This window comes from Sinocyclocheilus grahami, unplaced genomic scaffold, assembly GCF_001515645.1.
Source record: "Sinocyclocheilus grahami isolate Dianchi unplaced genomic scaffold, SAMN03320097.WGS_v1.1 scaffold1411.1, whole genome shotgun sequence".
In the NCBI taxonomy this organism is placed as follows: Eukaryota; Metazoa; Chordata; class Actinopteri; order Cypriniformes; family Cyprinidae; genus Sinocyclocheilus; species Sinocyclocheilus grahami.
In genome coordinates, this window is record NW_015506590.1 from 130841 (window position 1) to 141387 (window position 10547).

At 43.5% G+C, this 10547-nt stretch overlaps 1 protein-coding gene across 4 annotated transcripts in view; it reads left to right on the forward strand.

Annotated features, from left to right (window-relative positions):
• Nucleotides 1–9852, forward strand: part of dusp27 (dual specificity phosphatase 27) — a 10326-nt gene extending 474 nt beyond the window's left edge. For 2 of the 4 annotated variants that reach the window (XM_016256266.1, XM_016256265.1), the window contains exons 2-6: nt 1295–1410; nt 1487–1623; nt 2213–2444; nt 3687–3904; nt 7062–9852. In XM_016256266.1, the coding sequence (XP_016111752.1) occupies nt 1295–1410; nt 1487–1623; nt 2213–2444; nt 3687–3904; nt 7062–9625 (3267 nt within the window). In that variant the 3' untranslated portion in view covers nt 9626–9852. The remainder of the gene's footprint in view (nt 1–1294; nt 1411–1486; nt 1624–2212; nt 2445–3686; nt 3905–7061) is intronic. The other 2 variants (XM_016256269.1, XM_016256268.1) reach the window with 1 other exon arrangement.
• The last annotated feature ends 695 nt before the right edge of the window (nt 9853–10547 follow it).

The following is a 10547-nucleotide window of genomic DNA, read 5'->3' on the forward strand; positions in this document are numbered from 1 at the left end:
TTACAACGAGAAGGTGATTTATGAGGACATTTTCAGTGTCCCCGTAATTCAAAAGGCTTATAAATAATTCAGAATTCGTTTTTTTGAAAATCTAAAAATGCAGAAAGTCTCCTGTGAGGGGTAGGTTTAGGGGTAGGGTTGGTGTAGGGCAATAGAATATACGGTCTGTACAGTATAAAAACCATTACGCCTATGGAGAGTCCCCACTTTTCACAAAAACAAACCTGTGTGTGTGTGTGTGTGTGTGTGTGTGTGTGTGAGAGAGAGACCTCCCTGTTCCAGAAGAATCTCTGCAGCTGTCACTCTCTATATATAGTCTCTCACACACACACACACACACACACACACACACAGTCAGAAGCCTGGTCAACCTGTTGTTGTTGTCGTCAAATGTGTGTTGTTTTTTATCATGTTGTGTGTTTTCTCCAGTGCTGGGAAGGTTACTTTGGAAATTTAACAGGTTACAGATTACAAGTTACTCTATTTAAAATGTATCAAGTAGTGTAACTATTTCAATTACTTTACTAAATGAATGTAACTGATTACTTTTTGATTACATTTCTAACGAATACTTTCAGCTGTTAATCATTTTCAAACATGTAAAGCAGGCAGGTTAATCTTACAGTAGAGCTCAACACTGATTACTTCATCACTTAAATTAAGATTATAATAATTGAATTTAAAGCACAGCCACCACAAAATCAGACTTTAGCACCTCTTTTTACTTTGAGATTGATTTGAGGATAAATACAGATTTAAAACCATAACAAGAAATAGTTTAATAGCTATGATACTGTTTTTTAAAATCAAATCTTTGTATAGCTATGACAGAAAACACTGGCATCCCAGGTTTTGGGAAAAAATAGTCAGTCTTAAAAAAAATAAAGCATACACATAAAACCAGATAGGAAATAAATCAGTTATCAAACAAGTGTCCTAAACTCCTGAAACATTGGTGTGTAAAGCAGTCGATGCACTTTGGGAAAGAAATCAGTCATATCTGTATGTGTGTGAAAATATTCAGATGTTACACCTTTTGTACTCGTTAACATTTTCATAAGTAACTGTAATTTAATGACACATTTTCAGTTACAGTAACAGATTACAGTTACATTTCTTTTGTAGTTAATTACGTAATTCATGTAACTAGTTACTCAACACAGTTTTCAGTGGTTCCTTGACAAACTTCACTGTGTGCTTCTGCTGTTTGAGTGTCAGCGTTCAGAAACTGTGTGACGAGTAAAGATTGTGTGTGTAAGCAGCTGAAAGACTGTAATGTCATGTCTGTCTGTAGATGATGGCGTGGTCCGGCGAGAGCAGCGCTGCAGATGATCCACAGGTTCCTCATCCTGATGAAGCGGTGCGTGTTAAAGACGTTCAGTCGCATTACTTGCGCTGTGCTTCTCCCAGGTCCGTCAACATCTGCTAACAGAACACTGTTAAACGCTGCTGTGATGATGCTGAGAGTGTGTTTGATCTCACGCAGCTTCTCCATGATGTCCGGTCGCTTCTCCTCCGCGTCGGACCGTTTCTCCATGATCTCCGGCTCTGATGCTGAGAGTATCTTCATGGAGCCGATTCATCTGTCCTCCTCCATCGCTGCCAAGAAGATCATCAGTGAAGGTCTGCTAATGCAGAGATCAGACCTGCTTCATTCACATCATCTCCGAGACAAAGCTGCCGCAGGACTCACCTTGAAACTATTTTCACTTCAAAGGAAATTTCATAAATACTATGAAAACGATGGAAGCATGTTTCTGTTGCAGGATAGAAAAGAATAAATAAAAAGGGCACTTGCAACATTTTATCTGAAAATCAGATTTTTTTTGTTATATCTTACTATTCTGAAAATAAGTCCGAATTGTGGGTTTTAAAGTCAGAATGTTTAGATGTAAACTTGGAATGTTACAATTTTAAGGAAAAAAGTCTGAATTGTGAGATAAAGTTGCAGTTGCCTTTATTTAGTGGAAACAAGCTTCCATAAGTAACACACTGAATTGAAGATGAAACTTTAAAGTAGAAAGATTGAAACAGCATTTAAACGTTGCTGTTGTTTTTTACAACAATAACATATAGCACATGTGATGCGAATAGGTTATATTTTAATTGTAAGCATTAATGTATGCAGTACACAGTTACTAGTGTCAATAAAGTCAGTCTAGTGTTATAGTGAACATTGAGTATGCTGTGTCTCATCTCTGTCTGCTCTCAGAGCTGAGGGCCAGAGAGCTGCGGACCCCGGAGGCCCCTGACAGCATGCTGGAGTCGGCCGAGCAGCTGATGGTGGAGGATCTGTACAACAGGGTGAAGGACATGATCGACGACCGCAGCCCCTACAACACGCCCTGCGTGCTGGACATCCAGAGAGCGCTGACCCAGGACCGTCTGGAGGCGCCCTTCAACCCCGTCGACCAGGTCTGGCCCAACATCTACATCGCAGAGAAGTGAGTCAACACCACCAATATTAATATATGTGACCCTGGAGCACAAAACCAGTCATGAGGGTCAGTTTTGTGAAGTTGAGATGTATGCATCATCTGAAAGCTGAATAAATAATCTTTCCATTGATGTATGGTTTGTTAGGATCGGACAATATTTGAAAATCTGGAATCTGAGGGTGCAAAAAAATCTAAATATTGAGAAAATCATCTTTAAAGTTGTTCAAATGAAGTTCTTAGCAATGCATATTACTAATCAAACATTAAGTTCTGATATATTTACGGTAGGAAACATACAAAATATCTTCATGGAACATGATCTTTACTTAATATCCTAATGATTTTTGGCATAAAAGAGAAATGTATAATTGTGACCCATACAATGTATTGTTGGCTATTGCTACAAATATCCCCCAGTGACTTAACACTGCTTTTGTGCTGCAGGGTCACATATGTGGATTTTTCTGAAGCTGGAACTTTGCTCTAATCGGGTCTTGAAAGGTTCAGAAAAGTCTTAATCCGCCCTTCCACAAATTAAGACCTAAAAGGTGTTAAATCAGAGCAGAACATCTTACATTCGCAAAGTCAAATGTTGAACATACTTTATAAATGAACATCTTCCTCAGTGCAAATGTCTAAAGATACTGAAATCAAGATACATTTACTGGAGATGCTGAATGAACACATGAAGTCTTGTTTTCGGAGAAACTGATCAAAAATGAAGTGTGTTTATAATTAGAAGAACAAATGTCAATCAATGGTGAACGAAAACTTGTTTTCCCTTTTGAATGAAGTTGATTTTTCTGAGTCCAGTTGCAGATATTTGTTCTTGTTTTTTTGCTCAGTTTCTCAGAAAACAAGACGACTTATCTTCTGTCAGTGTGTTTCTCCAGCAAATGTATCTGATTTGAGTATCTTTAGACATTTGCTCTGGAAAACAAGACAAAGCACTGAGTAACAACGTAACTATTTTTGCAGCACGATCAGAAGATACGGTAAAAGTTATTAACATATTCTAGTGTTTGTGAGCTTTAATTCTTTTGTAAAATGAATTAGAAAGTAATGGAGATCTGTTGGAAGATGTATTTTCAAACTTTGAAGCGTTGCTAATACAAGACATATTGTGTTACATTTACTTTATTCCAGAAGTTTTCTTTCCCTGGGCTTAAAAAGTGCTAAATAATGCTTGAGTAATATTGCGGTGACGAGTGTTTATTACTGTAAGTGAGCCGCTGTTCTGTGCTGCAGGTCGGTGGCGGTGAATAAAGGCCGTCTCAAACGCCTGGGCATCACTCATGTGCTGAACGCCGCTCACGGCACCGGCGTCTACACCGGCCTGCTGTTTTACCAGGGCATGAACATCACCTATAAAGGCATCGAGGTGGATGATTTCCCAGACGCAGACATCTCTCCTCACTTCCGCACGTGTGCCGAGTTTATGGACGACGCTTTGCTGACACACAGAGGTGAGCTGACGAAACCTTCTTCTGTCGAGGGAGCGAGAGCTTAAAATGACTTCTTTTTGACATATTTATCTTTGGAGAAACTAAGGTTTTGGTACATTGTTGGATAAGACTAACAATCCAAGACTAATGTTAGAGAAAGTTACTTTTAAAGCAATGCATTACAATATTGCGTTACTTTCTAAAAAAAAGTTACTAATTATGTTACTTAGTTACTTTTTATGGAAAGTAATGTGTTACGTTACTTTTGAGTTACTTTTTAAATCTGGACGGCCACAGTCAACATTCACTTTCATTGCATCTTTTTTCATACAATGACACTGAATGACTGTATATGTATAAAATATTTTAACTGATTTCGGGTTAGATGTGGTTCAGAAGTTCTCTTGCTAGTTTTGACAGTAAGAGTTCATCTGTCTCAGGTCCCTCCAGAAAGTGACTGTGTTCAAAGTTTGCCCTGCCGTTCAGTTTGTTTCGTACGAATGCTCTGTCTCCTCCTCATTCTGTTCCTGACATCAAGCACCAGGAGAGAATTCATGAAGGCTTGGCCTTGTGTATTAATAAGGTCATGATGTGGCTTGATAATCCAGAGAGCTCAGTCACATGACTTTATTAATATCAATTTTGTTGGCCGCAGGCCCTTTGGGAGGGGGCGTGTACTTGATGCCAAGACAATACAGATTGAGTCAAAGCAGCTTTACAGTAGCTACGTTTCCGTTAAAGATTTGTGCAAAACTTTACCGATGTTTTATAAATGTTAATAAAGTATTGCGAAATGACGGCGTTTCCATTAACTGATGTTATGTGAATAAAATAAAATTTTTCCTCTAGCACTAAATCATGGCGACGTATCTAAAACGTGGTCATATGGTCATTCTTCAGTATACTATTGTCACAGTGTCTAGTTGGTGTGCCCATGTACAGCCACCAGAGGGCACACTTCTTAGTTTTGTTTGTTTCTCTGGACATCAGTTCCCTTCACCCTTTGCTTTGACTATCAAGACTCATTACATTCAGCTGTGCCTCATTTACCTTGTTACTGTAACTCATCCACATACAGTATAAGCCCGGTTTTCTTTGTCTTTGGTTGCTGGTTTATTGTTACATGTTTTCTGTTGCTCTGTTTTTGCCCTGATGTGGATTACTCTGTTTGTTTTTGGACTCTTCAATAAATGCTGCATTTGGATCTTCTTGTTTTGGAGCATTCCGTGACAGAATAAACCAGTCATCAACAGATCCAGCAGCTAGGCTGGGCTTATCGGATTTTGGACCATGGGCATTCATATCCTTCCACCTGCTTCAAAGAAGAAGCGGAAGGCTCAGCTCCAGATGTTGGTGTATCTTCGCCAACAGGGAATGGAAGTAGGAGGTTTTGCTCAGACCTTCTGGACTTTGGCGGTAGGACTGGAACTTTGTGAGTCTGAGCACAGCAAGATTTTTAAGGAGATTGTGGGGCTTAAGACTCTCGACTTTTGGAGTTTCATTGATTATCTCTGTTGGCGCAATTTAGTAATGTCATGTCGGTCTGAGTCCATTGCAGTGCCCCCGGAGATGCCCGAGCCCGCTCCAGTGGATAGCAAATCTTCACTGTTTCAGTCTCGCAAGCGAAGTTCGAGAAGGAAGAGGGCAGCAAGGTCCACTCCAGTTCTCCTGGAGCCCACTCCAGTCCTTGAATCTGTGCCAGAACCCGCTCCAGTCTATGAGTCTGACCGAAGTCCGGTGGTCCTGGAGGACCCGACTTCGGTGATCTCAAGTCAGGTGGTCCTGGAGGACCTGACTCCGGTGGTCCCAAGTCCAGTGGTTCTGGAGGACCCGATTCCGGTGGTTCCCAGTCTGATGGTTCTGAGTCCAGTGGTCCTGGAGGACACGACTCCAGTGGCCTCAAGTCTGGTGATCCTGGAGGACCTGATTCCGGTGGTTCCCAGTCCGGTGGTCCACTGCTGCTGCCATAATCAAGAAGGCCGTCTTTGCCTTTGGCCTCTGGGCTGTTCTGCGTGCATGGGAGTATTCAGAGTCCACTCATTAACCCGCTCCAGCCTGGGAGCATTCAGAGTCCACTCCAGACCCCGCTCCAGTCCAGGAGTCTTCAAAGTCCACTCATGAACCCGCTCCAGTCCAGAAGCCCTCAGAGTCCACTCCAGAACCCTCTCAAGTCTATGGGTTCACTCCAGAGCCCACTCAAGTCTATGAGTTCACTCCAGAGCCCGCTCCAGTCCAGCAGTCCTCAGAGTCCACTCCAGAGTCTGCTCCAGTCCAGGAGCCTTCAGAGTCCACTCCAGAGTTAACTCATCCACATTTAAGCCCGGTTTTCTTTGTCATTAGTTGCTGGTTTATTGTTTACTGTTTCCTTTTTTTCTGTTGCTCTGTTTTTGCCCTGATGTGGATTACTCTGTTTGTTTTTGGACTCTTCAATACATGCTGCATTTGGATCTTCTTGTTTTGGAGCATTCCATGACAGCTATAACCTCCAGGTTGCTCTTAAGTATAAGGGGCTTTTCTTGCTATTAAGAAAACCCAAATCCATTGCCATTACTTTTCGCAAGAGTAAAAAATTACATTTTAGTTGCATAACATCGGTTAATGGAAACACCGTCATTTCGCAATCGTTTTTTTTCGACATTTATAAAATATCGCAAAAAGTTTTACTCAAATCTGTAATGGAAACACACCTAGTAAAGAATGATCAAATAACTTTTTATGTATGCCATGTGACCTGTAAATGCAGGAAAAAAACGTTTCCATTGCAGTTTTGCAAAATATTAATTTTTTGAAATGCCTGAAAAACCACCTCATGCAAGCGTAACAATTTTTTTTGTGATATATAGGCGTTTTTTATGAAACTGGCGCGTTTCCATTAGGCATATTTTCAATTCGCAGTTTCAATTTGCACAATTTGAAGGGTAATGGAAACGCAGCTAGTGCTAAACAGGAAAACAATGTGTCAATAATGCAGGAGGACAATCGTAAACAGACAATTTTTCAGCTAAAGTCAGTTCATTGTTGATTCAGTGGTGTCACCATCAGCTCAGTTCTCTTCTAATAGTATCTGTGCAATTAAGTGCTAGAATTTGACATGGCATTTCCATTTTCAGTTTGTGTGACAAATATGAGAATGACATTACATTAATCTGAGGATTTTTTTTTATTCCTCTTCATGTAGGCAAGGTGCTTGTGGACTCGATGATGGGCGTGAGCCGGTCAGCGGTGCTTGTCGCTGCTTATCTCATGATCTTCCAGAACATGAGCATCATGGAGGCCCTGCTGGAGATCAGGAAGAAACGTGCCATCAATCCCAACGAAGGGTTTATAAAGCAGCTGCGCCAACTCAATGAGACTCTAATGGAGGAACGAGATGAAGACGATGACGACACCCTCAGCCAGTGCTCCGTGATCGACACCCGTACTCGTCTTGATGAGGAGGAGAGCATGTTTGGAGTTAAAGCCGAATCCATCATGGTGAACGAGGAGGAAGACAGCAGCAGCGTCATGAGCAGCGTTGCGTCTTCGGCCGCCGCCGCGGCTCTGAAAGCAGGACTTCTTGGGGGCCCGAGCAAACCCGACCTGGAGGTGACCGCCAAGGACCCGGCGCTCCCTGGAAAAGACAGGGAAGATGAAGATGGGGATGTGGACAGCATGATAAGGGAGTGGCAGAAGCGCAATGAGAAGTACCAGAATGAGGACTGGTGGGAGGCACAGCTGATGTGCGACGGGGAGGACGGCGAGTCCTTGCTGGGCGACGGGAAACCGCCAGCTGTGCGACCGGAGGACCTGCAAAGCGTGACCAGTGAAGATGTGCGAAAGGTGAAGGAACGCATCAAGAATCGTCCCCGTCGACCTGCTTCGGATATAGGGTCCACGACGAGCCACAGCAGCTTTTCTGATCTCTGGAAGCAGCGTCTGAAGGACATTGAGGAGCAGGCCGCCGCACGATACCGACTCAAAGAGGCCGACGAGGACAGCGAAGCGAGCCAGAAAAGAATCGACGACGATGTCGAGAGCATCCTCTCGGACAGCAGCTCCATGTACAACTTCTGCAAGAAAAACAAGGAGAACCTAACACCTCTGGAACGATGGAAGGTTAAGCGAATTCAGTTCGGATGGAACAAAAAAGACGAGAACGGAGACCAAGTGGAGGCCAAGACCGAAGCTCCCGCTCCCTCGCTGGAGGACGTCAACTTGACGGCCTATCAGACCTGGAAACTCAAGCAGCAGAAGAAGCATGGCGGCGAAGAGGACAAAGACGAAATTCTGAAGATGAGTCGAGCCGAGGACCCGGCCACGATCAAGAAAAGACAGCGACGCGAGGAGCTTCTGGAGCGAACAAGGAAGACGCTGGAGGAGAGCCAGTCGGTGTGTGGCTGGGAAACCGAGAGCGCTCTGAGCGGAAGCATCCCGCTGTCCGCATTCTGTGCCGGAGCCTTTCCGTCTGCAAGCACCGCCGGAGACGATACCGTGTCTGTGCTCAGCGGAAGGTCTTCCGTCCTTTCAGGTCATAGCACCCGATCGCAGCCTCCAGTTCCTCAGGAGCCTCCGGCCGCGGTCGTCGGCCCTAACGGCGAGCCCATGGTAAACATTTCTAACATCCAGAACTGGATTGCCAATGTGGTCAATGAGACTCTCATGCAGAAGCAAGCCGAGATGATGACGGGAGCGAGTCTCGCTCCTTCCAGAGCGGGATCGGTGTTCAGTCTGGGTGTCGGACGCGGAGGAGACGATGACAAAGCCTCAATGCTGAGTGGATCCACATACTTGTCCCGAAGCAGGGCCGAATCCGTGCTGTCTTTGGGTGGAAAGGCTCGATCCGTGCTCTTGGCTGGCAGTCGGGCCGAGTCCGTGATTTCTGCTGGAGGAGCATCCAACCTCTCCTCTGTGTCCCGGCGGAGCAAGATTACTACGACCAGCGTGCCGCTCTACAGCCTCTTCCAAGACCAGGTGAACCTTCACAAACTGGACACCATGGAGAAAGAAATCAAGTCAGAAATGCGGGACAAGATGGCTTCCTATGAGGTGAAGAAGATCGCAGAGGACAACAAGCGCAGCACGTTATACAAGAAGAAAAAACCAAAGGAGGAGGAGGAGGACGACGAAGTAAATCATGGAAAACTGAACGGATTTGATGATTTGGCCACCCTTTCCTCTGAGAAACCCAAACCTAAAAGAGATTACGGCCGTTCCGGAATACTGAATCTGCCAGCTTCGGCCTGTAACCCCACCAGCAGCATCGATGAATGGCTCGAAAACGTAAGACCTCCTCAGAGCAAGCCTACGCCTTATGATGGAGACGGCGAGCCAGCCCGCATGTCTCGGCCATCGTACGAGGAACCCTCGGAGTTTGACTTCCCGAGCCGCAGGAGCTCGATTTCAGTCAATCACGACGAAGAGGAGGAATATAGCTTCGCCTCGAGGTTTGCATCCAGGCATCGGGCTGATGATGACATGGATTTGGCTCGAGATCCCAGTCCGGAGTTTACCTATCAACCCGGCTTAGGTGAAGATACTAGTTACAGAACCAGGAGATCGTATGCTAACTGTGAGAACAATGAGACTGTGAGGACTGCTAAGACTGCACAGGAAGACAAGGAAGATGAGGAAATATCTGCTTTCATTGCTCAGATTAAACAGAGGGCGAGAGCGCGGGTGGCGGAGGAGATGGAGGATGATGAAGTTCTTTCATCGTGGAGGAAACAGGAGGAGTCAAAGTCACACGTCCACGATAAAAACTAACTCAAACATGACTGTTTATGCCCAAAAAAATTAAAGATGTCGTTATGTATTGCAGATGTAGAATATCAGTGCGGTAATGATGCGTTGTTTCATATGTGTGATGATACTGCATATAAACAAACAGAAGATAACATCGCTGCATTCGTTATAAAGTCAAACTTTTACAAAAGTCACAAATACACAAAAAAGCATATTTAGCAGCTCTGGAGTCATTAAATGAAATGATTAATTGCATCCAAAATAAAGGTTTTTGTGTACATTATTTATGTGTGTGAACTGTGTATATTTATTATGTATATATAAAGACACACTGTATATACTGTATGTGTGTGTCTTTATATATACATATATATGCACACACACAAACACATGTATGAATATATATATATACACACAGTATATACACAGTATATATATATATACAGTGGGTACGGAAAGTATTCAGACCCCCTTAAATTTTTCACTCTTTGTTATATTGCAGCCATTTGCTAAAATCATTGAAGTTAATTTTTTTTCCTCATTAATGTACACACAGCACCCCATATTGACAGAAAAACACAGAATTGTTGACATTTTTGCAGATTTATTAAAAAAGAAAAACTGAAATATCACATGGTCCTAAGTATTCAGACCCTTTGCTCAGTATTTAGTAGAAGCACCCTTTTGATCTAATACAGCCATGAGTCTTTTTGGGAAAGATTCAACAAGTTTTTCACACCTGGATTTGGGGATCCTCTGCCATTCCTCCTTGCAGATCCTCTCCAGTTCTGTCAGGTTGGATGGTAAACGTTGGTGGACAGCCATTTTTAGGTCTCTCCAGAGATGCCCAATTGGGTTTAAGTCAGGGCTCTGGCTGGGCCATTCAAGAACAGTCACAGAGTTGTTGTGAAGCCACTCCTTCATTATTTTAGCTGTGTGCTTA